The sequence below is a fragment of the Agrilus planipennis genome, unplaced genomic scaffold (assembly GCF_000699045.2).
Source record: "Agrilus planipennis isolate EAB-ADULT unplaced genomic scaffold, Apla_2.0 scaffold12, whole genome shotgun sequence".
NCBI classification, from domain to species: domain Eukaryota; kingdom Metazoa; phylum Arthropoda; class Insecta; order Coleoptera; family Buprestidae; genus Agrilus; species Agrilus planipennis.
The window spans coordinates 993,140-1,015,369 of NW_020439003.1; the positions used below are offsets into that span (position 1 = coordinate 993,140).

The following is a 22,230-nucleotide window of genomic DNA, read 5'->3' on the forward strand; positions in this document are numbered from 1 at the left end:
TACCAACCTGGTCATGTCAAAACATAATGTAAATGATTCCATTATTATAAACAAGGAATTCTAGTATATACATCAGCAACTGCTAACCGATCTTTATTTTCATTGAATAGGGCGGTCCAAAATGGGTAGTCGAATCTTATTTGTGGTATAAATAGGGCATCGGGTATCAGTACTATGCTGTATTAGAAATTTACTGATAATCTAAATAGCAGTGGATATATTATTCTATTTTAGAGAATTACGTCGTGAAATGACAAAACGTAAAGAAATATGTATTGTAAAAAAAAATAAGTCAGAAACGTTGTAATTCATTTCTACCGTTTCCATTCCGATAGTCTTCGAGGTGGAGACGCCACCCGGGGCAACCACCCTTCTCTTCCTCTGTTCTTTTCAGACGCTGTTGGTCGTATGGGTTCACATCGAATAAAAACCAAAGCCATTCCCGGGGGTCCGGGAGGTTGCCTTCAAGTCCGGGCTTATTTAAATCAGCGACAGAGAAAGGACAGTCTTGGAGACTTCTGATGCCTGCACACTGCATATAGTTTACGGTTACGTCTAGGGGTTGGGGCAGCGCCGGTCTATCTTTAATACCCTTCTGTTACTATCCCAATGTCACTGCTGCGATCACTTTCTGAATTTATGGGCTTGCAATTTATTTCCTGCTACGTATTTACCCAACAGATAATCAAATGAGCTAGCCAATGTTGTTTTTGTTACAAGGATGCTGCATTCCGTTTTTTTCTAGGATTTTCTTTCATATTTGCCCCTTTTTTCTAAGCTGTTTCTTTTAATCTTTCTGATTAATGTCCTCACACTCTACTACTTTCTTCAAGATTCCTCTATTTCCCTGTTTTGCACTTTTCTTCAATAAAATCAAAGATGAAAATATTGTTTGAACAATTTTAAAATGACTACTGCTTATGTGAGGGGGGGCAAAGTAAGAAATTGAGAGCAATCTCAGTGTGAAAATTACTTGGAAAAAGTTATCGTAAATGTACTGTCATTTACTTAATCTCCCTAACGTTTCGAAGCATACCCGCTTCATTTTCATAATCCCGGACTGTCGCTTCGGTTTTTGTTCCGTCGAATGACCCTCGTTAGTCAGAGTCCAGGGCTTCCCTTCGACCCTCTTAAACCGACGTTAGGACTATGAGGGCTATCGGGCGAGGGTGTGTTTTGCATCACGCTGGCCACTCCCCGGTCCACTTCAATCACCCGCTCTTACGACAATCTTGTCGACGGTCGCATACCGAACGTTCGTAGAATAAGCCTCCCCCTAAGTTAACTTCACCCCCATTTATAACTGTGGATCAGTGCAGTCAAAAATGGAAATCCCGGTTGCGGAATTGGAACCATATTGGCTACGCTGGGATTATTCGACCCGGTAAATTATAGATACCTACGTATAGTTGTGTGTTTCCGAAAAATTGCATCAATTTTCTCGATATCTTTATGTATGAGGACACGTTTCACTGTCTACGATCGTTTTGTTCATTCATGGATGTAGCCATTTCTTAAAGTGATGCCGGAAACTTCGATACATACGTACGTTACTGTTGCTTATTTAGAAGAGGGAAGGTATCATGAATGAGAAAACAAATCCTACATAAATTATTTCTTTTACCAGGTCATAAGTAATGGGTAATAAACTTATGCATCAGTAGCGGCTGGTATGTAGGGTTACAGGGACAGGCGTGTTGAAAATTATCTACACATTCTGTTCTGTTATATGCATAGATACTATAATGACTCTTACACATTTTACTCTTCGAAGGATTCTCGAAGCGAAACTTTATGGAGCATCTGTTATCCGTTGCTGGTGGACGTTTCAAATCGATGAAATAACATGAATGAGATCGCATAAAACAGACGGACAGGTAAATCTATTTATCTCTGTCCTATGATTATATTATTAGTTTGTGCATATGTAATTACTCAAATAAATTCGATGGACTCTCTACTGATCAATCGGGCAATTATTTACCAGCAAATGATGGAAAGTAATCTACAGCGGATTTGAACAGTTTGTTATTGAAATCCTAATTTATTTTCTAATATTGTAATTAATTTTTCTAAAATGCCCAAACCAGATATTAGGAAAAATGTGTGTATATTGTTATTCAAATAATATTTCTAATAACTTTGAAAAAGATGTGACCTAAAATTGACATAGTTTGCCGAGTTCTGTATTTAAATGTTTAAATTGACTCAAAAACTTTCATTAATATAGCAATACGGCGATTTCGTAGTAAACGATGCGTTCAGTTAAAGTCTTGAAGATCATAAATTTACCGAAATACGCTTTACGTTTCGCAAAGACATACATCAGGCGTCGCCCTGCTTCACCGCAACGCCTTCAGGCTATTTCCTTAGGGTCGAAGTTAATATAAGACTGCTGCTGTTGCTGTTGACCCATTCCGAACACAACGATCCTTGTTTTCTGCTCCTGTTTACTGCCTTCGGGCTTCCACGGCGTTGAATGTTATTGACAAAATAAAATAGAAGTGACCGCTATTAGAATTTTACTGATGGTACAAACGTTTTTCACTCCAAAATCAGACACATCTATTTTTTTTTTAGTTATTGTGGCACAAATTACTAAAATTGTGAAGATTTAGCGAGACCTAAATGAATGAAAATAAAATTTCGATTTATATTTTTGGTAGGTTTTTAATGTTTTTGTTCATTAATTATTCAGAGGTTGCGCAATCAGTTTTTTTTTACATAATATACCCAACAACTACGTGCTGGCGTAGATTATAAACCCCTTTTGTATAGTTAAGTTAGTCTTATAGCTGGTTAAAAACGCACCTCCACTCTTTCCTATCCTAAGCTAATCTTCGCATTTCCCTGAAACTAGAATATCTCACATCCTTAGTATTTGTGAACAGTAATCTAATCTAGGCCTACCTAGTGTGGTATTAAAAGTTAATAAATAATACAAAAATACATATACGTAATAGATTGGGGTCGTTTGGAATTAAAAATGGAAAAATCCTGACGGAACCCGAGATGCCTTTTAAGTAAAATGCCCTATTTATTTTGTTCTCGTACTCATTACGTTGAAAAAATGACTCGTCTCCTAGATCCTAGAGAATTTTAATGTATGCATTTTCTCGCGATATTTTTTTTTACAAACGATGTCAATAGTTTACATAGAGGTTTTATGAATCTGTTTTATTGTATTGTGGGAACCTGTGCTCTGTACCTGTTTGGGTTTATCCTAAAGAAGGATTAGGGAAGGTAATACACCCTTGCACAAGTACCCGACGATAAGGTAACAAATACAATCCAAGAACGTATTACAGTCAGTACGGGGGTAGTAAAGAAAAGCAATAATATCGGGTTTTGCGAAAGCGCCGGTGATTTAGAAAACATGACACACACGATATAAAAATAACGTTTCTGAAGATGTTGTTACTTTTTATGTTTCGAATGCCGAATACCTGATCCATAATTCATAGGATATCAACGGTTGTCAGAGCCTGCAAGGTCAGTGTGGATCATGATAGCAGAGGGTGGTTGCTGTTCTACAGAAATCAGAGAACATAAGATGCTTATTTACATTCTAAGGAAGTGCGGCTTGGCAGTTATCCCTCGGTTTTCTTCTGCTATTGACAAGTATAAAGTTTTATTTTTATTGTCCGAAAGCAAACACGACTTTCCTTATGACGTAGATTTTGCAACCAACAAGTAAGCCCTCTTCATTTTATTACTACTTTCCTTTACATATTGAGGCGATTTCTGTATTTATTTAGTAATAAAATGTACCTGTTGGAGGTGATGTTAAACTCATTTTATTTTCATGATCTTTTGAACAAACACCATAGGATTTCAACATAATTACAGTCGGAAGAGAATAAAAAAGTAATGATCCCAATTTATTTCGGTCCGCAAACATTAAGCTTGTAACAACTTTTAAAGAAGATAGTGTCGATAGTTGTGAGAGTTATGAAAACTTCGGAACTTGCCCTTCCTTCAACGCATAAATTGACCCTTCGTCTAACGCTTTCGTTGACCTTTTAGTAAACAAAATAGTACAGGGTACTTGAAACAAGTAAAAATATGGAAAATAATTAGTTTGTCAACCGTGTGTTCCAAACATAGGAACAAAGAACACTCCGAGGACATTCTTGTATTCTTCATATTTTGTATTAAAATCTAGTAAATACTAAATATATTTTGTTCCAGGAAAGGATATATTTAAATTGCTTCAAATAGTTTAAATCATAAATCTATCGGAAAAGTAATAATTTTTCGTTTACTTCTGCGTATTTGACCTCGATCTTGTATATTTGGTCTTAATTTTAGTCTCGGTCTTATTCGTTTGGTGTAGGTTGTAATCTTGGTCTTATTCGTTCGGTCTTAGTCTTGATCTTACATTTGCTTGCTAGACCAAAACTGCAATACCAAAACCAATTTTGCTCATTACTAACATATCATATGCATAAATAATTTAAGCTTTCTTCCTAATAACGTTGATACCTATTATTTCTGTACAGGTAAAGAACAATCATCCTGACTACTACTACAATAAGCTGGTAGTTCCTTATGACCTACTTTGATATAATCACAAAACGAATGAGAGCAGATATCAATTTAGGGGCAATAGAAGGAATTCGTCATACTTTTCGCGGTTTGATGCAGCGCGTATTATTGGCGAACGCGAATGGGAAAGCTTATTGTCCAGAACAGCTGGTCTTCATTGGGGTGGCGGACGTTTTACCGCCGTTTCCACCCCACGAGCATAGTGCATGAAGCGTTGTCGGCGTCGGGACGCGTCGGCCATTTGCTAATGTAACTCGTCAATCTCGGGAATCGACGTGATATATAAGGACCGCAATGTAAACAAATCGCTAGCAGTGAACCATGTTCGGAATGTGTATGTCTGTAAGCTCGATGCTCCAGGAGTGGACGAACGTTTTTAATTGGATCAGCCTCGTGAACTTAGCTGGCAAGATATAGCCAGTGAAACAAAAAAAAATAGGAAAATAACTTTTCAACTTTCATACACTGTCTTCCGAGACACGTAAAAGGAGCAAAACCTAAAAATTTATTTTCATATTTATTTATTTACTAGATTCCATATTTACCAGGTTTTACCCGCGGCATTGTTCTCGTTCATGTCCTAAATACGTGCAAGATCGTCGACGACCAAACAAAAATTAATTTTTCTATCGCTTGGAAATAGTATTTTTTCTCGATAAAAGGTACCCTATGCCCTATTCTGTACCCCTGACAATACATGTATAGAAAATTTGATGGTGATCAATTGAGTAATTAAAGCGAGATATGGTAACAAACAAACAAACCCATATTCATATTTATAATATTAGTTAGGATTTATATGATTATGTATTATGATGCATACTGTAGTAATTTCAGTTACCAAATTTAAAAGGTTTCTTATTTTAAAACGAACCACCGATCTTTCGCCTTGGTCATAAGGGTGTTTCAAGGATGGTTTTGTTATTCGGATGGTGTATATTGTATATGCAGAACATTAATGCACAAATAGACGTAGAGATAAAGTAATAAATAGTAACATATCTAATTTGAATTCTACATTTTTATTGATTTTTAACAAAATTGATGCTCTTGACCTGGATCTTCCTGAATATTTAGAATATAATTTCATACATTTATTATGGTGATCAACTAGGGATTATATAGTCATCTATTTTCCATAAATCATATGGTATATCAAATTTAGTACAGTAAATAAGTAGGTATATTTTAGGATAACAGTTCAAATGTTAATTTAATTGGTAAAATCAAAATATCTGTAACATTATTAACATAAAACAATAAATGTTTCACTATACCGATATCTTTGATCGTGATTTTGCTACTATTGCTTCGTGTGCATCCATACTTACGTTATCCCGCGAGAGAATATCCCTGAAATAATGATAAAATCATTACTAATCTAGTTAAAAACATAAAATAAAAAGTGTAATATTATTTCCACAAGTATTTCAGCAACTTTTCGGTCGTTTTGCTTATAGGTATATTTTAAACCTAGAAATCTAGATATAATAAATGGTTACGAACATCCCTTGTTGAAAGTTCATAATCATTAATAATTAAAATAACACGTTTAATTTTGCATATCTTACCCTTCGTTTCTGGTGGAGTTGCTGCTGGTTAGAACTACTGTAACATTCTCGGCGATAGACTTAAAGGGAGATAGGGACACTGTAGTAGAATAATTTCCCTTATTAAATATAAAAACGTAGGTGTCGTTACCAGCCAACTCCCTCGTAAATGCCAAAACGTAGGTGTCTAAAGCCTCTATGTTCAAATTTCCAAAAAAGAAAGTATCTTCTTTCCTTAGCTTCAATAGAGCTTGGTAGACATGAAAGTGACTTTTTACTCCATTTTTTCTTTGTAGTTCAAGATTGTTTGTTTTATATTGTGAACTGACGGGCAACCAGGTTTTGTTCGCTGTACTGAATCCTGCGTTAACTGTAGAGTCCCATTGGAACGGAGTCCTCTCAAAATCTCTGCTTTCAGTTTTGAAGGCTGATTCGAGTCCATTGCAAGCGCTTGGATCTTGTCCTTCTTCCCATGTTACCTCTCCATTTTCCATCCCAATTTCTTCTCCGTTGTAAGTGACAGCTATACCTGGTAGAAGGCCTACCAGCATATTGTAACCATCTACATTCTCAACACCAAGACGGGTGGCTACTCTATCTCTATCGTGATTTCCTAACTAAAATCCAATAAGGAAACAATATTCACCTAATACGGTATGTTATAGAAAAAGTGTCTTCAAAAAGCTAACTATGGCGTTTATATATGTTTCGATGACAATTCTTACCACCCAATTAGGTACACGTCCGCTTGGCATATTTTGAAACCATTTCTTTATTGGCGAAATGATCTCATTGGCAGTACTGTTATATCTTGTTTCGGTTATGATAAAGAAATTGAAAGGAAAATGAGAACCATCAACTGTTCCGTTGCCATAATGTAGCATATTGAGGTTAATTTTTGAATATGCTTCGGTCATGAGCACCCTATGGAAAGGATGTTTTCAGTTAAATATTTATTCTAACATGAAGTAACCGTATAAATACGGAATGCTACACTTTCATGAAATTAAAAGAAAATCTGCCAATACCTTTTATCTACAAGAGAAATTGCTAGGTATTGGTATTAGCGAAGGTATCTATAAATATATTAAGAATTTTCCGACATACTTCCCCAAATGTGAGCTGTATGTTGGAATACTGATAAACTGACATTTACATAGTATATTGATATAACCCATATTAAAAATAAACGTTTCTGGTTTAGAAAAAAAACATTAATAATGAATATGAATAAACTTTAACTCTAACTACCGAATATAAATAATATATATTCAATAAATGGGCACCTGCGGTAATTCCTTACATGTTGACTATTATTGATACCTAGATGATACCTAGAACTCCTTTATAGGTACTTATAACACGTAGCTGTTACCTGGTATCTCCTCCGTTTTGTTTTTGGTAATTGTCAACAAGTTCCCTCCACTGATAAATCATTTGTATACTTTCTGGTCGATCAAGACTATAAATATGGTTCAGATAGTTGTACTCATAGGGATTGTAGTTTTTGTAATCATCAGCGAGGGGTTCATCTGGCAAATCAGGATGTTCGAAAATAAAGCGAATAGCGTCAATTCTGAACCCATCCACCCCCTTATCTAACCAAAAGGTCAACACGTCCTTAAAAAAAAAACAAATATTTTTAAATAATTAATCTTAGATAAATTGAAAAGGAACAGTAATCGCTTACTTTCATTTCTTGCACAACTTTAGGGTTTCTGAAGTTCAAATCAACTTGTGCGGTGTTAAATTGATGGTAATAGTATTCGTCTCTCTCTGCCACATATTCCCAGGCTGAATAATCGAATCTGGACAACTTTTTAAAACAAAGATCTAATTGTATATTATCTGAACTTTGTTAAAATGATAACACAATAGTATCTAAATGCCTACGTATTAAGTATGAAATAGCAATTATTACTATAAAAATATTCATTTGTATTACAAATCTTTCGTTATGTTAATTACATTTTAAACGTTGTCAGAATAATGATTACAGGTCATACACACTAACCACTTATTTTCGATTTAATTTTTATATAATCCATAAAAAATTGTTCCTTCTATTGAAATAATGTGACGCTGATGACAATGATGACGATGATGATTGTAATATGTCTCTACCTGACCCTTTTTTGTTTGAGTACCAACAACCTATCTCGTTATTTTCTATTAATTTCCATAACGTTCTCTGTTCTTCTACTCTTTCTATTACCTTCTCATTTGAAGGACGGAAAAATACTTTTATCGTATATGCTCACAGTAAAATAGTGATCCAAAATTCTTTTATATCATACCTATGATATACACGGAATGTTCATACATCTCCGACTGTTATGAATCAAAAACTACTTATTAATAAAAGTTCAAATAAAAAATTGGGAATATTACACTAACCCAGTTATTAGGAGGTGTTGTTGAATTATAGCCCTTTCTCCAAATGAAATAGTCCTCGTACCCCTTAGTTTTATTTTTGGACAACTGGAACCACACGTGTTGATCGCTGGTATGATTAGGAACAAAATCCAAAATAACTTTTATGCCGAGTTCGTGGGCTGCCTTAATAAGCCGTTCCAAATCACTCATGGTTCCGAATTTTTCATCAATATCTCTAAAATCACTAATATCATATCCAGCGTCGACTCCAGGAGATTTAAAAATAGGCGAAAGCCATGTAGCCGTTATTCCAGCATCTACCAGATATTGTAATTTACTAATAATACCATTCAAATCGCCCAGTCCATCGCCATCACTATCTTTGAAGGATCGAGGATAAATCTGATAGAATGCTGTATGTTTCCACCAATCGTCCTTAGCCGTAGAACTACCATTGTAAATAACTTCAGCTTCAATTAAGCTGTGAAGTAAACTAGTGAAAAGGATCACTATTTTTAACACACTCATGGTTACGTGTGACCGATTGTTAGGCTAGTAGACAACAATCAATTGTTGAACATTTAGCAGGTATTTATGTTTGGTGAAATGTACAGATAAATATTTAGATCATATCTCTATATGGTACTTCAGTATAAAGAGAAAAATATAACGTAATAATAAATTAAATGCGTTATGGACCCTTACAGAAATTAATAACAACTTCAAGTCGCTTTAATCGCAAGTTCGGTAATAGCATATAAATGCAGTCATTCGATTTAAAAAACGAAATATTTATTAAGGTAATGATAATGGAAGTGATCACAGACAGTAATATAGAAATATTTTTAAACTCAATAATGGAAGGCTAACATAACTTAAGAGAAGGACACCAAGGTTATGCATCCCCATTCCTAAAATAAATTCATGTTATTTTAAACCTCGCATTTTCGAAAGCCAAAAAATTAAACAGAAGGTGTTTATTTGTGCTTTCCGGCGTTGGTAGTGCTGTCCCGAGATTTTTCAAAAATTCTGTTGGTAGAATTCAAATCTAAAGGTGAAATAATGCAGGCATTAGAATTTTTCCGTTATCCTATGATACCTGCCTAGGATACATCTTTCGTATCAATTCAATATATATGTATATGTGCGATGTTGGTCATGTTTGTCCATTAATATATAATAGTTCAGCTTATCGTATGGTGTTTGTCAAACCTATTTATTCGATGCTCATGTGAAGGAGGTTCTGGAGAAATAGGTAAGCCGCCATCTTGGTGTGGTCGCCATATTACATTTAGTAACATTATTTATCTTATTATTTCCTAATTGGGTGAAGGGAACTAGTTTAAAATTTAGTTGCCGAAATCGAGCCACATCTACGTACTAGCTAGTAACAAGTTAAGTGAAATGTTTTTTGAAATGGTAAAATCATGTCTGTACCTGGTGCCTTAGCTTGATATTCTAGAATATTATTCAGTTATCGTTATCATTTGAAGTCTTACATGTTTTTATACGCAGCTGTATTTGTTGGAGATAATAGCTTATAAAAAAAAATAAAACAAGCAGTTTAATCAGTTTATTTAATTTGCTTTCTAGGTTTCCTTTTGAGTAAGACTTCAATTTAATCCAAAATTGTGCTCGTGGGAGATAAAATTTTATGAAAAAAGGTTACGTAATGGGTATTACTTTTTGTTGTTTCTTTTTTTTAACTTATCATTTTGGGTTGATATAAATTTTAATTATTTTGATAAGTAGTTTTACTTATTAGAGATAATGAGTGAAATAACCTTTTATTTGATTTTTTGTCTCTCATCTAGTCTTGCTCATTAGAACACAGAATCACTCTTAGAACTCCGGGATATTTATTAACTAGGAATATTTCGTGTATGGTGGAACACAAATGTAAATTTTACAGAAACACAGAAACACAGCATAAGGTCATTTCCTTGATACTTCTGATAGTAACGATTTGATTGAATGTCCAAGTAAAACTGTTGATGAACTGACGAAAGTATATAGCGATATGATTGAGAAAAATGATTCCTGGTACCAAAATTCTGGATTATCACATGAAATTAACAACCAAAATATCAAAAATTTTTGGCGGTATGTCTCAGGACAGAATTAATCCGTAATGTTAATTCTCCGCTCAGTTCCATAATCCATCTATAAAAATATTGTATTAATGAATAAAGGCGCGACAATCAACCCCTCACCGACAAACAATTAATATTGTTCCGATTACAAGCGATATGAAACTGTATTTACAAACGATAATCACTTAAACCACACAAAATGAATCTTTTAATTAAAACTAATGCATTTCTGGAGAACTAATTTTTGAAATTTTATAGCAGATTTCCATGTTTCCAGTTTCACACTTTCTTAGGCTCGTATTGTTTAGAGTAAATGGGAGCAATAATAACCACCAGGTAGGAGAATTTCATTTAATGGAGTTATTTGCCCCTTAATTGTGACAATTGACTACCAAAAATAAATAAAGTAAATCAATAACAATAATCGTTAAATACGTACAGTTGTTTTAAATGTGCTAAAACGAGTTTAAACGATGAAATATTTCACGTTCCCCAATTTTTACCACCCAGGCCCGTTCCTCCTAGGGAGTAACTTCAGATCCATAAATCTATCTATCACCGGTAGTACTGACCTATTTATATGATAAAATTAGTTGTCCTTATTTTGACAAGAAGACGAATTTTGGAATTTTTACATATTTATGAATTTCGGTGAACATTGTTTAAAATCGATTTCAGATTTTGATACTTTTGAAAATAACGAATTAATACCCTATTTTCTGAGACACGTAAGTGGAACAAAAAAGGAACAAGAACCAAAGTATATTGTCATATTAGTATTTTCTAAAAATCTGACATTTAGTTTAGTAATAAAGTCGGCATATTTTAAGATAATAGTTAAAATGTTAATTAGTTTATTATTGGAAAATTCGAAATAGACATATCATTATTAACAGAATAGTGTAAATATTCCATAATACCTTAATATTTTATTGTGGTTTTACTACTATTGCTTCGTGCGCATCCATAGTTAGTCTTCCTGATGGCAGAATATCCCTGAAAACAACAATAAATGTAGATTAATCATTTTGTACCTTGTAAATCAAGAATTTTACATATAGATGAATAGCACTGAACGCAATAATTGGTTGAAACATAATATATAATACCCAATGAACAAAATAAAATGTTTAATTTTGTATATCTTACCCTGCGTTTCTCGTCGAATTGCTGCTGGATAGAACTACTGTAACATTCTCGGTGACAGACTTAAAGGGAGATAGGGACACTGTAGTAGAATAATTTCCCTTATTAAATATAAAAGCGTAGGTGTCGTTACCAACCAACTCCCTAGTAAATGCCAAAACGTAAGTGTCTAAAGCCTCTATGTTCAAATTTCCAAAAACGAAAGTATCTTCTTTCCTTAGCTTCAATAGAGCTTGGTAGACATGAAAGTGACTTTTTACTCCATCTTTACTTTGTAGTTCAAGATTGTTTGTTTTATATTGTGAACTAACGGGCAACCAGGTTTTGTTCGCTGTACTGAATCCTGCGTTAACTGTAGAGTCCCATTGGAACGGAGTTCTTTCAAAATCTCTGGTTGTACGTAGGTAATCTTCTTTGGGTCCAGTGCATGCTTTTGGATCTTGTCCTTCTTCCCATGTTACTGCTCCATTTTCCATCCCAATTTCTTCCCCATAATAAGTAACAGCTATCCCTGGTAGAAGGGCTACCAGCATATTGTATCCGTCTGCATTCTCAACTCCAAGACGGGTGGCTACTCTGTCTCTATCGTGATTTCCCAACTGAAACCCAAGAAGGATACGATATTCACGTAAAATGGTATGTAATAGAAAAAGAATAAGCAAATAAGTAACTGTCTTTTTTATTCTGAGTCACGTCACGCTTGTAAGTTCTTTAAGACGACAGACGATTCGATTTAAGTTAAATAAGCCAACTACAGCGTTTGATGACATCCTTACCACCCAATTAGCTACATGTCCGCTTGGCAGATTTTGAAACCATTTCTTTATTACTGAAATGATGTCATTGGCAGTACTGTCATACCTTGTTTCGGTTATAACAAAAAAATTGAAAGGGAAATGTGCTCCTTCAACTGTTCCATTACCGTAATGTTGCATAATAATGTTAATTCCTGAATATGCTTCGGTCATAAGCACCCTATGGAAAGAAAGTTTTTCAATTACATATTCATTCTAATAGGAAGTAATGAAGGTTTTGTACTTTTTTATGAATATAAAACGAAATCTGCCAATACCTGCAAGGGAAACGGGAAAGTATTGGTATCAGCGAATGTATATACTATTAGCAATATTGTAATATTGTATATTCTTCCCCAAATATATAAATAAATAGATTTTTTTTNGATTTGAAAGTTTTATGATATGGTCATTATTGGTAGAAATTCTTTATACTTCGAACACGTGGCTGTTACCTTGTTTCTCCTCCGTTCTGTTTTTGGTAATTGTCAACAACTTCCCTCCACTGATAAATCATTTCTATATTTTCCGGTTGATCTGTAGTATAAATATGCTTGAGATAATTGTACTCATACGGTTTGTAGTTTTCGTAATCATCAGCGAGCGGTTCATCTTTGAAATCAGGATGTTCGAAGAAAGCGCGAACCGCGTCGATTCTGAACCCATCTACGCCCTTATCCAACCAAACAGTCAGCACGTTCTTTAAAAAAACAAATATTGTTAAATAATTGATCTTGAATAAATTAAAAAGGAAAAGTAATCGCTTACTTTCATTTCTTGTACAACTTTTGGGTTTCTGAAGTTCAAATCAGGTTGTGCAGTGGTATATTGATGAAAATAGTATTCGTCTCTCTCGGCCACATATTCCCAGGCGGAAGAACCGAATCTAGACATCTTTATAAAATAGAAATTTATTTGTGTACTACCTGAACATTGTTAAAATGACAACCAAATTGTATCTAAATACCTACTTAAATTCAAAGTTCGAAATAACAATTATTACCATAAACAGCTGATAAAGATATTCAGTTACATAATAAACCTCTCGTTGTGTTAAGGATATTTTGAAAGTTGTAAGAAACTTCGATTTAATTCAATTATTTTTTATAGTACCTAATTGGGGCAAATAGTTTCAAAGAAGTTTGTCGAAAATAATTATTTCTATTGAAGTATGAAAAATAATGGTGATGGATCTAAGGATTTAAAAAATTATTTTATTGTTTTGTTTGTAGTGTAAAAATCCTTTTATAGCATACCTATGATATACTTGGAATGTTCATTCATCTCCAGCTGTTATTAATTAAAAGCTGCTTATAAATAAAAATTCAAATAAGAAATTGGGAATATTACACTAACCCAGTTGTTAGGAGGCGCTGTTGAATTATAGCCCTTTCTCCAAATGAAATAGTCCTCGTACCCCTTTGTTTTATTTTTGGACAACTGGAACCACACGTGTTGATCGCTGGTATGATTAGGAACAAAATCCAAAATAACTTTTATGCCAAGGTGCTGTTGAATTGTAGCCCTTTTTCCAAATGAAATAGTCCTCGTACCCCTTAGTTTTATTTTTGGATAACTGGAACCACAAGTGTTGATCGCTGGTATGATTCGGAACAAAATCCAAAATAACTTTAATGCCCAGTTCGTGGGCTACATTAATAAGCCGATCCAAATCATTCATGGTTCCGAATTTTTCATCAATATCTCTAAAATCACTAATATCGTATCCAGCGTCGACTCCAGGAGATTTAAAAATTGGCGAAAGCCATGTAGCCGTTATTCCAGCATCTACCAGATGTTGTAATTTACTAATAATACCATTTAAATCACCCAGTCCGTCGCCATCACTGTCTTTGAAGGATCGAGGGTAAATCTGATAGAATACTGTATGTTTCCACCAATCGTCATTAGCCGTAGAACTACCATTATAAATAACTTCAGCTTCAATTAAGCTGTGAAGTAAACAAGTGAAAAGGATCACTAATTTTAACACACTCATGGTTACGTGTGACCGATGATTAGGCTAATAGACAACAATCAATTGTTGAACAAATTCGTAGGTACTTATGTTAGGTGAAATTTTACAGATAAACGTGTAGATTTATATCTCTATACGGTACTTCAGTAGGTATAAAGAAAAAAATATAATACAAAGGTAAATTAATTGCGTTATGGACCCTTACAAAAAATAATGACAACTTTATGTCGCTTTAGTCGCATGTTCGTTAATAGCATGTGATTCGATTTTAAAATATTTATTGAAAGTAAGTAATGACAATGGATGTGATCAGAGACAGTAAGATACTAATATTTTCCGACTTAATAATGGAGGGTCTAACTAAATTTATCTAAATGTAGGATAAGGGGATTCCAAGGCTATGCTTCCCCATTCCTAAAATAAATTCATGTTAATTTTAAACCTTGCACTTTCTAAAACCAAAAAATTAATCAAACTGATGTCCATTGTGTTGTACCTGGTAGGAAAGTACATGCAAAATTTGTTCCACGAAACCCAGACTCGTCGACCGGTATGTTTACCTACCTACTTCCCTTATCAACCCGTCCGACAAGTTTCACCGTTACCAACAACAACCCCTACATGAGGCATATTTCGAAAACTAAATTTTATTCAATTCTTTTAATATTTTTCTTTTTTTCATTAACTGGTTTTTTGTCTAGACATCTATTTCCTTTTTTTATTTTCTATTTATTTCTTTACTTATTTCCCGCACTATAAATTCTATCTTTCCTTCAATTTCTGTTTTCTCTTCTAGTTATCGTACAGACTTGCTCTTTTTTTTTAATCCTAGGNATATGGTATATCAAATTTAGTACAGTAAATAAGTAGGTATATTTTAGGATAACAGTTCAAATGTTAATTTAATTGGTAAAATCAAAATATCTGTAACATTATTAACATAAAACAATAAATGTTTCACTATACCGATATCTTTGATCGTGATTTTGCTACTATTGCTTCGTGTGCATCCATACTTACGTTATCCCGCGAAAGAATATCCCTGAAATAATGATAAAATCATTACTAATCTAGTTAAAAACATAAAATAAAAAGTGTAATATTATTTCCACAAGTATTTCAGCAACTTTTCGGTCGTTTTGCTTATAGGTATATTTTAAACCTAGAAATTTAGATATAATAAATGGTTACGAACATCCCTTGTTGAAAGTTCATAATCATTAATAATTAAAATAACACGTTTAATTTTGCATATCTTACCCTTCGTTTCTGGTGGAGTTGCTGCTGGTTAGAACTACTGTAACATTCTCGGCGATAGACTTAAAGGGAGATAGGGACACTGTAGTAGAATAATTTCCCTTATTAAATATAAAAACGTAGGTGTCGTTACCAGCCAACTCCCTCGTAAATGCCAAAACGTAGGTGTCTAAAGCCTCTATGTTCAAATTTCCAAAAAAGAAAGTATCTTCTTTCCTTAGCTTCAATAGAGCTTGGTAGACATGAAAGTGACTTTTTACTCCATTTTTTCTTTGTAGTTCAAGATTGTTTGTTTTATATTGTGAACTGACGGGCAACCAGGTTTTGTTGGCTGTACTGAATCCTGCGTTAACTGTAGAGTCCCATTGGAGCTTCAATTAAGCTGTGAAGTAAACAAGTGAAAAGGATCACTAATTTTAACACACTCATGGTTACGTGTGACCGATTGTTAAGCTAATAGACAACAATTAATTATTGAACAATTTTCAAGCATTTATATTCGGTGAAATGTACAGATAAATATTTAGACCATATCTCTATAACGGTACTTCAGTATAAAGAGAAAAATAAAATTTAATGATAAATTAATTGCGTTGAGGTTAATTTTGACACAAATATAGTTTGTAGAGATATTATTCAGAATTCATTAATTCGATACCCATGTGAAGGAGGCTGTAGTGAAACAGGTAAGCTGTCATCTTGAGACGGCCGCCATAAAAAGTGAAATAATAATATGCCTCTCGCTCGATATTCTGGAATATTTTTGAGTTATCGTTATCATTTGAAGTTTTACTTATTTTTATAAACAGGTGTATTTATTGGAGATAATAAGTGAATTCATTTTTTAATTGATTATTTATCTACCCTTTAGTGTTGCTCATTAAGTAACTAAATAGTAATCCATCAGAAAATAGAACGCAGAATTACTTTTAGAACCCCGAGATATTTATTAACCAGGAACCTTTCGTAGATGGTGGAACACAAATGTGAATCTCACATAAATAAAGCAGAAGGTCACTTCTAAGACACTCCTGATAGTAAGGATTTGATTAGAAATACAAATAAAACTGCTGCCGAAAATATTTTAACTGAGAAAGGTGTAAAGCAATATGATTTCTACTAGTAAAATTTTGAATTATTGCATGAAATCGACAACGAGCTCAAGTAAAGTATCAAACATTTTAGGTAGCGTACTTCAGAACAGCATTAATTTCGTAATGTCAGTTCTTTGCCCTGTTCCATGATCTATCCTTAAAAATATCGTATTAATGGCTACAGGCGCGACAATCAACCAATTAACCCCACAGCAGTGAACAATTAATATGATTCCGATTACAAGGGATGGGAATTTTTTTTTTAAAAAAGAAAACCATTAATTTTTGAGATTTTATGTCATATTTCCATGCCCAGTTCGACGGTTTGTTAAACTCTTACAATATTTAAAGTAAATGGGAACAATAATAACTTATCAGGTAGGAGAATTTCATTCAATAGGGTTATTTGTCCCTTAATTGTCAAAATTTGTTAGCCAGAAATGAATAAAGTAAATTAAAGAAGATAATCGAAAAAAGATAGGTGTTTTAAAGGAGAAAATAAGAAGTGTAGGTGATGAAATATTTCACGTTCCTAAATTTTTACCGCCTCAGGTCCAAATTCATAAATCTGTCACTATCTACCCTTATTAACCATTTCCCAAGCAATTTCGCTATTTTATTATGAAAATATGATTATGTCCATTCATAAATTCACAAAATTTCGATGAACATTTATTTTTGTCGCTTACTCACTCCTAGAATTGATTAAAAGCACATCAATCAAAATCCGAAACAAATCGATTTTAGAGTTTCGCATTAAACGAACAGGTATTTATATAGATGTTTAAGTGTAAGACGTAGATTCACCATCACTTTCTCAGACACGCTTCTAAGTCAAAGAAAAAAATGATACAAAAACTAAAATATATTGTGATAAAGGTATGTATTTTCCAAAAGTCTGATAAAATATAATAAATTTAGTATAGTTACAAAGTCGGTATATTTTAACATAACAGATAAAAAGTTCATTAATGTCCTGTTAGGAAATTCGAAATAGTAATACCATTATTAACAGAATAGTATAGATGTTCCAACATACTGACACATTTGATCGTGATTTTGCAATTATTGCTTCGTGTGCATCCATAATTATGCTTGCTGTTGACAGAGTATCCCTGAAAACCATAACGAATCTAGTTTAGTGACTTTTTGACTATTTACATATGAATGATTAATCCTGAAGGCGTTACTGGTTGAGACGTGATAAATAATACCTACTGAATTAAATAAGGTATTCAATTTTGCATATCTTACCCTTTGTTTCTCGATGAGTTGGTACTGGATAGAACTACTGTTACGTTTCCACTGAGAGACTTAAACGAAGAAAGTGACACTGAAGTAGAATAATTTCCCTTATTAAATATAAAAACGTAGGTGTCGTTCCCATCCAACTCCCTCGTAAATGCCAAAACGTAAGTGGCTAAAACCTCTACGTTCAAATTTCCATAAATTAATGTATCTTCTTTTCTTAACTTCATTAAATCTTGGTAGACATGAAAGTGACTTTTTACTCCATCTTTACTTTGCAGTTCAAGATTGTTGGTTTTATATTTTGAACTGACGGGCAACCAGGTTTTATTTCCCGTGCTAAATCCTGCGTTAACACTGGAGTCCCAATGGAACGGAGTCCTCTCAAAATCTCTGCTTTCACTGTTGAAATCTGATTCGAGTCCATTGCAAGCGCCTGGATCTTGTCCTTCTTCCCATGTTACCTCTCCATTTTCCATCCCAATTTCTTCTCCGTAATAAGTGACAAGTGCACCTGGCAGAAAGGCCGTTAGCATATTATATCCGTCCACATTCTCAAGCCCAAGGCGGGTGGCTACTCTATCTCTATCATGATTACCCAACTAAAACACAAAAACCTGCACACCATGGTATCTAATAAATGAAGGAGAAGCAAATTAATATTTGGGTTTTCGATTTTCAATCAAGTCGATTAGGATCCAGGTTTATTAGTTTGTGAGTCTATTAAGACCACAAACGAATCGATTTAGGTTCAAAAAGCCAACTATAACAATTAATAATTATTACCACCCAATTAGCAACACATTTGCTTGGCATATGTTGAAACCATAACTTAATTGCTGAAATGATCTCCTTGGCAGTACTGTTTAATGATGTTTGGGTTATAATAAAGAAATTGAAAGGAAAATGTGCTCCATCAACTGTGTCATTGCCATAATACTTCATAGTGTTGTTTATATCTGTGTATCCCTCGGACATGAGCACCCTATCGATAAAGATATTTTCAATGGAAGTGATAAAAGGAAGGATGTCAGTAATTATATATATGTATAATAATTTCTTCTTTTTCATGATAATAAATAAAGATCTTACACTAACTTCAGTAACAAAGGAAGTTACATGATGTTGACATCAAAGTATAAGACATTTTTCATTAGCTTCATTAGTTTATAGAGTGTACCTCTCTCTTTTATAACTGTATTATCAATTACTTCATGAATCTTGAATAAATTACAGAGGCGTTGGCAAGTTTTATTCACATATCTAAAGTAATTTTTAATAATGTGAACTAAACTACTTTTATTGTTCCAGTAATAAATAATAAAGCAAAAAATATTACAATTTTGACATTATAATCCAAAGCCGGCAAAATGAAACTGAATCAACATATCGAGATATTGATATATTTTATAGAATCAGAAGAGATTTTTGTTTCTCGGTTTGGAAGAAGCAATTCTTATAATACGATTGCCAATATTATAACGTAATTGTTACCTAGTATTTCCTCTTATAATATTTAGAGTAAATGGGAGCAATAATAACTTATCAGACAGGAGAATTTCATTCAATTGAGTTATTTGCTTCTTAATTGTCAAAATTCGTTTGCCAGAAATAAATAACGTAAATTAAGGATGGTAATCGAAAAATGATAGGTATTTTAAATGAGAAAACCAGAAGTCTAAGGGATGAAATATTTCACCTTTCTAAATTTTACCGCCTTAGGCCCTGATGTGTCACTATCTATCCTTATTAATCATTTCCAAGTAGTTGCTCTATTGTGACAATAAGATCAATAAAATTAGTTTTCCTTATTTTAACAAGAAGACGGATTTTGGAACCTTTACAATTTATAAATTCGCACAATTTCGGTGAACATTTTTTATTACTTTTAATGGTATTTTTTAAAGCCTGAGTCACCAAAGTCTGTAGTACTTGCTGTTCTACAGGACAGTCAAGTTGCCCCTTATCTACATAATTTCCATCGAAATTGCTAATTTTTATCACAGTAGTCACTCTTAGGGTTGATTAAAAACACAGTCAAAATCCAGCATTAAATTCAATTTTAGAGTTTCCCATTATAAGAACGGGTACTTCTTTGAGTATAACACATAGGTTTACTACTTTCTCAAACACGTAACCTAAAGGAAAAATGAAACAAAAACTAAAATGTATTATGACTTATGTATTTTCCAAAAGTCTGACAAAATACAACAAATTTAGTACAGTTATAAAGTTGGTTTATTTTAACATAACAGACAAAATGATAATTAAGTTACTGTTAGGAAATTCGAAATAGCAATAACATTATTAACAGAAAAGTAACATAACAGACAAAATGATAATTAAGTTACTGTTAGGAAATTCGAAATAGCAATAACATTATTAACAGAAAAGTATAAATGTTCCATCATACTGAAGTATTTGATTGTGATTTTGCTATTATTGCTTCGTGTGCATCGATTGTTATGTTTCCTGCTGGCAGAGTATCCCTGAAAACCATAACGAATCTAGTTTAATAACTTTGAATCTTTTGTGAGTCAAAAATTCTACATATAAATGATTAAGCCTGAAGGCATTACTGGTTGAAACATTATAAATAATACCTACTGAATTAAATAAAGTATTCAATTTTGCATATCTCACCCTTTGTTTCTTGATGAGTTGATACTGGAGAGAACTACTGTTACATTTTCACTGACAGACTTAAACGAAGATAGTGACACTGAAGTAGGATAATTTCCCTTATTAAATATAAAAACGTAGGTGTCGTTCCCATCCAACTCTCTCGTAAATGCCAAAACATAAGTGGCTAAAGCCTCTACGTTCAAATTTCCATAAATTAAAGTATCTTCTTTTCTTNTAAGAAATTGGTAATATCAAACTTACCCAGTTGTTGGGGGGTGTTGTTGAATTATAGCTTTTCTTCCAAATGTAATAATCTTCGTACCCCGCAGTTTTATTTTTGGACAACTGAAACCACACGTGTTGATCGCTGGTATGATTGGGAACATAATCTAAAATAATTTTCAGACCGAGTTCATGAGCTGTCTTAATAAGCTGCTCAAAATCACTCATAGTTCCGAATTTTTCATCGATATCTCTAAAATCGCTAACATCATAACCACCGTCGATCCCAGGAGATTTGAAAATTGGCGAAAGCCATGCAGCCGTTACTCCAGCATTTACCAGATGTTGTAATTTACTGGTAATACCTTTCAAGTCTCCCATTCCATCGTCATCACTGTCTTTGAATGATCTAGGATAAATCTGATAGTATGTTGCATATTTCCACCAATCGTCTTTGGCTGCAGAACTACTATTATAAATAACTTCAGCTTCAATTAAACTGTGAAGTAATGTAGCGAAAAGGGCCACTATTTTTAACACACTCATAACGTAGTTACGTACGTGTAGTCGATTGTAAGACTAATAGAACAATTTTTGGTATTTATCTCAGGTGAAACGTAGAGATAAACGTTTAGATCATGCCTCTTCACAGTTGGCACTTCAAAATAAAAGAACGATGAAAATGTTCAAGTAATGATAAATAATTTAATTGCTTTAAGGATCTTCTCGGTAATGATAACGAAAAGAACGACATGAACTGTATCGTAGACTCAAAAATGTAATAATTGAATTTTGAAAAATTGAATGCAAACACAAATAATAGTTCTCAGAATTTAATAATAGAAGATTTAAAATTAAAAAAAAAAAAACACTAAAAATATAAATAAGAAACTAAAACATTTTAATATTTGTACAGCAATATTTGAATATCAACTAAATTTAAGATAACATTCAAGGAATATTCTAATACAATGATAAACAAAATTTTTAAGTTAGTAGCAGTTAAAACTAGTATATAAAAGAAGTTTCTAAATCTAACAGTACCCAGTAATTCTTCAGTATTATTGAATTATTAATGTATGTACATATATCGATTATTATAGAACGATTTTGCGAATAGACCTGTTTGCAGGCTTGTTTATTTGATAGACCTACGAAAATTTATTAACTGTCAGTTAAATTTAATAGGTGTGGTATTTTGTTTTCGAAGCATATGTTTGCTACTGATTTAAAAACTCCAAAAATGATTATTTTTAGGTATTGCTATTTTCTTCTTTTAACTTTTCGTTAAAAAAAAAA

General features: G+C 33.1%; 3 protein-coding genes and 1 long non-coding RNA gene across 5 annotated transcripts; all 4 read right to left on the bottom strand.

Moving 5' to 3' along the window:
- Nucleotides 1-5,627: 5,627 nt before the first annotated feature.
- Nucleotides 5,628-16,444, bottom strand: LOC108733308 (maltase A1-like). Its single transcript, XM_018464411.2, has 7 exons — nucleotides 16,158-16,444; nucleotides 8,496-8,988; nucleotides 7,789-7,914; nucleotides 7,474-7,718; nucleotides 6,824-7,022; nucleotides 6,120-6,715; nucleotides 5,628-5,901 (listed from the first exon to the last, which is right to left on the bottom strand). Exons 1-7 carry the CDS (start codon nucleotides 16,169-16,171, stop codon nucleotides 5,820-5,822), a joined length of 1,755 nt encoding a protein of 584 aa, XP_018319913.1. The 5' UTR covers nucleotides 16,172-16,444; the 3' UTR covers nucleotides 5,628-5,819.
- Nucleotides 10,614-14,536, bottom strand: LOC112904866 (maltase A1-like). 2 transcript variants are annotated; one of them, XM_025975985.1, is made up of 7 exons: nucleotides 13,864-13,943; nucleotides 13,276-13,401; nucleotides 12,963-13,207; nucleotides 12,490-12,688; nucleotides 11,717-12,312; nucleotides 11,488-11,563; nucleotides 10,614-10,637 (listed from the first exon to the last, which is right to left on the bottom strand). In XM_025975985.1, exons 2-6 carry the CDS (start codon nucleotides 13,399-13,401, stop codon nucleotides 11,497-11,499), a joined length of 1,233 nt encoding a protein of 410 aa, XP_025831770.1. In that variant the 5' UTR covers nucleotides 13,864-13,943; the 3' UTR covers nucleotides 10,614-10,637; nucleotides 11,488-11,496. The 2 variants fall into 2 exon arrangements, with proteins under 2 accessions (XP_025831770.1, XP_025831771.1); XM_025975986.1 differs by lacking the exon at nucleotides 10,614-10,637 and adding an exon at nucleotides 14,002-14,536 and having other exon boundaries at nucleotides 11,405-11,563; nucleotides 13,864-13,880.
- Nucleotides 16,445-17,778: 1,334 nt separating the features above from the next.
- LOC112904873 (maltase 1-like) lies at nucleotides 17,779-21,581 on the bottom strand. The gene is made up of 5 exons (XM_025975997.1): nucleotides 20,971-21,581; nucleotides 19,579-19,667; nucleotides 18,871-19,069; nucleotides 18,091-18,686; nucleotides 17,779-17,951 (listed from the first exon to the last, which is right to left on the bottom strand). Exons 1-5 carry the CDS (start codon nucleotides 21,475-21,477, stop codon nucleotides 17,816-17,818), a joined length of 1,527 nt encoding a protein of 508 aa, XP_025831782.1. The 5' UTR covers nucleotides 21,478-21,581; the 3' UTR covers nucleotides 17,779-17,815.
- On the bottom strand, nucleotides 20,404-20,937 carry LOC112904868. The gene is made up of 2 exons (XR_003231424.1): nucleotides 20,728-20,937; nucleotides 20,404-20,573 (listed from the first exon to the last, which is right to left on the bottom strand). It is a non-coding gene; the product is annotated as an uncharacterized LOC112904868 (long non-coding RNA).
- Nucleotides 21,582-22,230: the final 649 nt, after the last annotated feature.

Bases quoted from the DNA above. Each gene is read 5' to 3' on its own strand.
- LOC108733308 (XM_018464411.2), bottom strand. The intron at 7,915-8,495 runs GTTAGTGTAATA...TGTTTTAAAAAG, and splicing joins CAACACCTCCTAATAACTGG to TTGTCCAGATTCGATTATTC. The intron at 7,023-7,473 runs GTAACAGCTACG...TCCTTTCCATAG, and splicing joins CAAAACGGAGGAGATACCAG to GGTGCTCATGACCGAAGCAT.
- LOC112904873 (XM_025975997.1), bottom strand. From the start codon at position 21,477: ATGAGTGTGTTAAAAATAGTGGCCCTTTTCGCTACATTACTTCACAGT. The intron at 19,668-20,970 runs GTAAGTTTGATA...TTGACAATTAAG, and splicing joins CAACACCCCCCAACAACTGG to AAGCAAATAACTCAATTGAA. The intron at 17,952-18,090 runs GTAAGATATGCA...TATGGTTTTCAG, and splicing joins AACTCATCGAGAAACAAAGG to GGATACTCTGTCAACAGCAA.
- LOC112904866 (XM_025975986.1), bottom strand. From the start codon at position 14,506: ATGAGTGTGTTAAAATTAGTGATCCTTTTCACTTGTTTACTTCACAGC. The intron at 12,689-12,962 runs GTAACAGCCACG...TTCTTTCCATAG, and splicing joins CAGAACGGAGGAGAAACAAG to GGTGCTTATGACCGAAGCAT. The intron at 12,313-12,489 runs GTAAGGATGTCA...CTTGGGTTTCAG, and splicing joins GACATGTAGCTAATTGGGTG to TTGGGAAATCACGATAGAGA.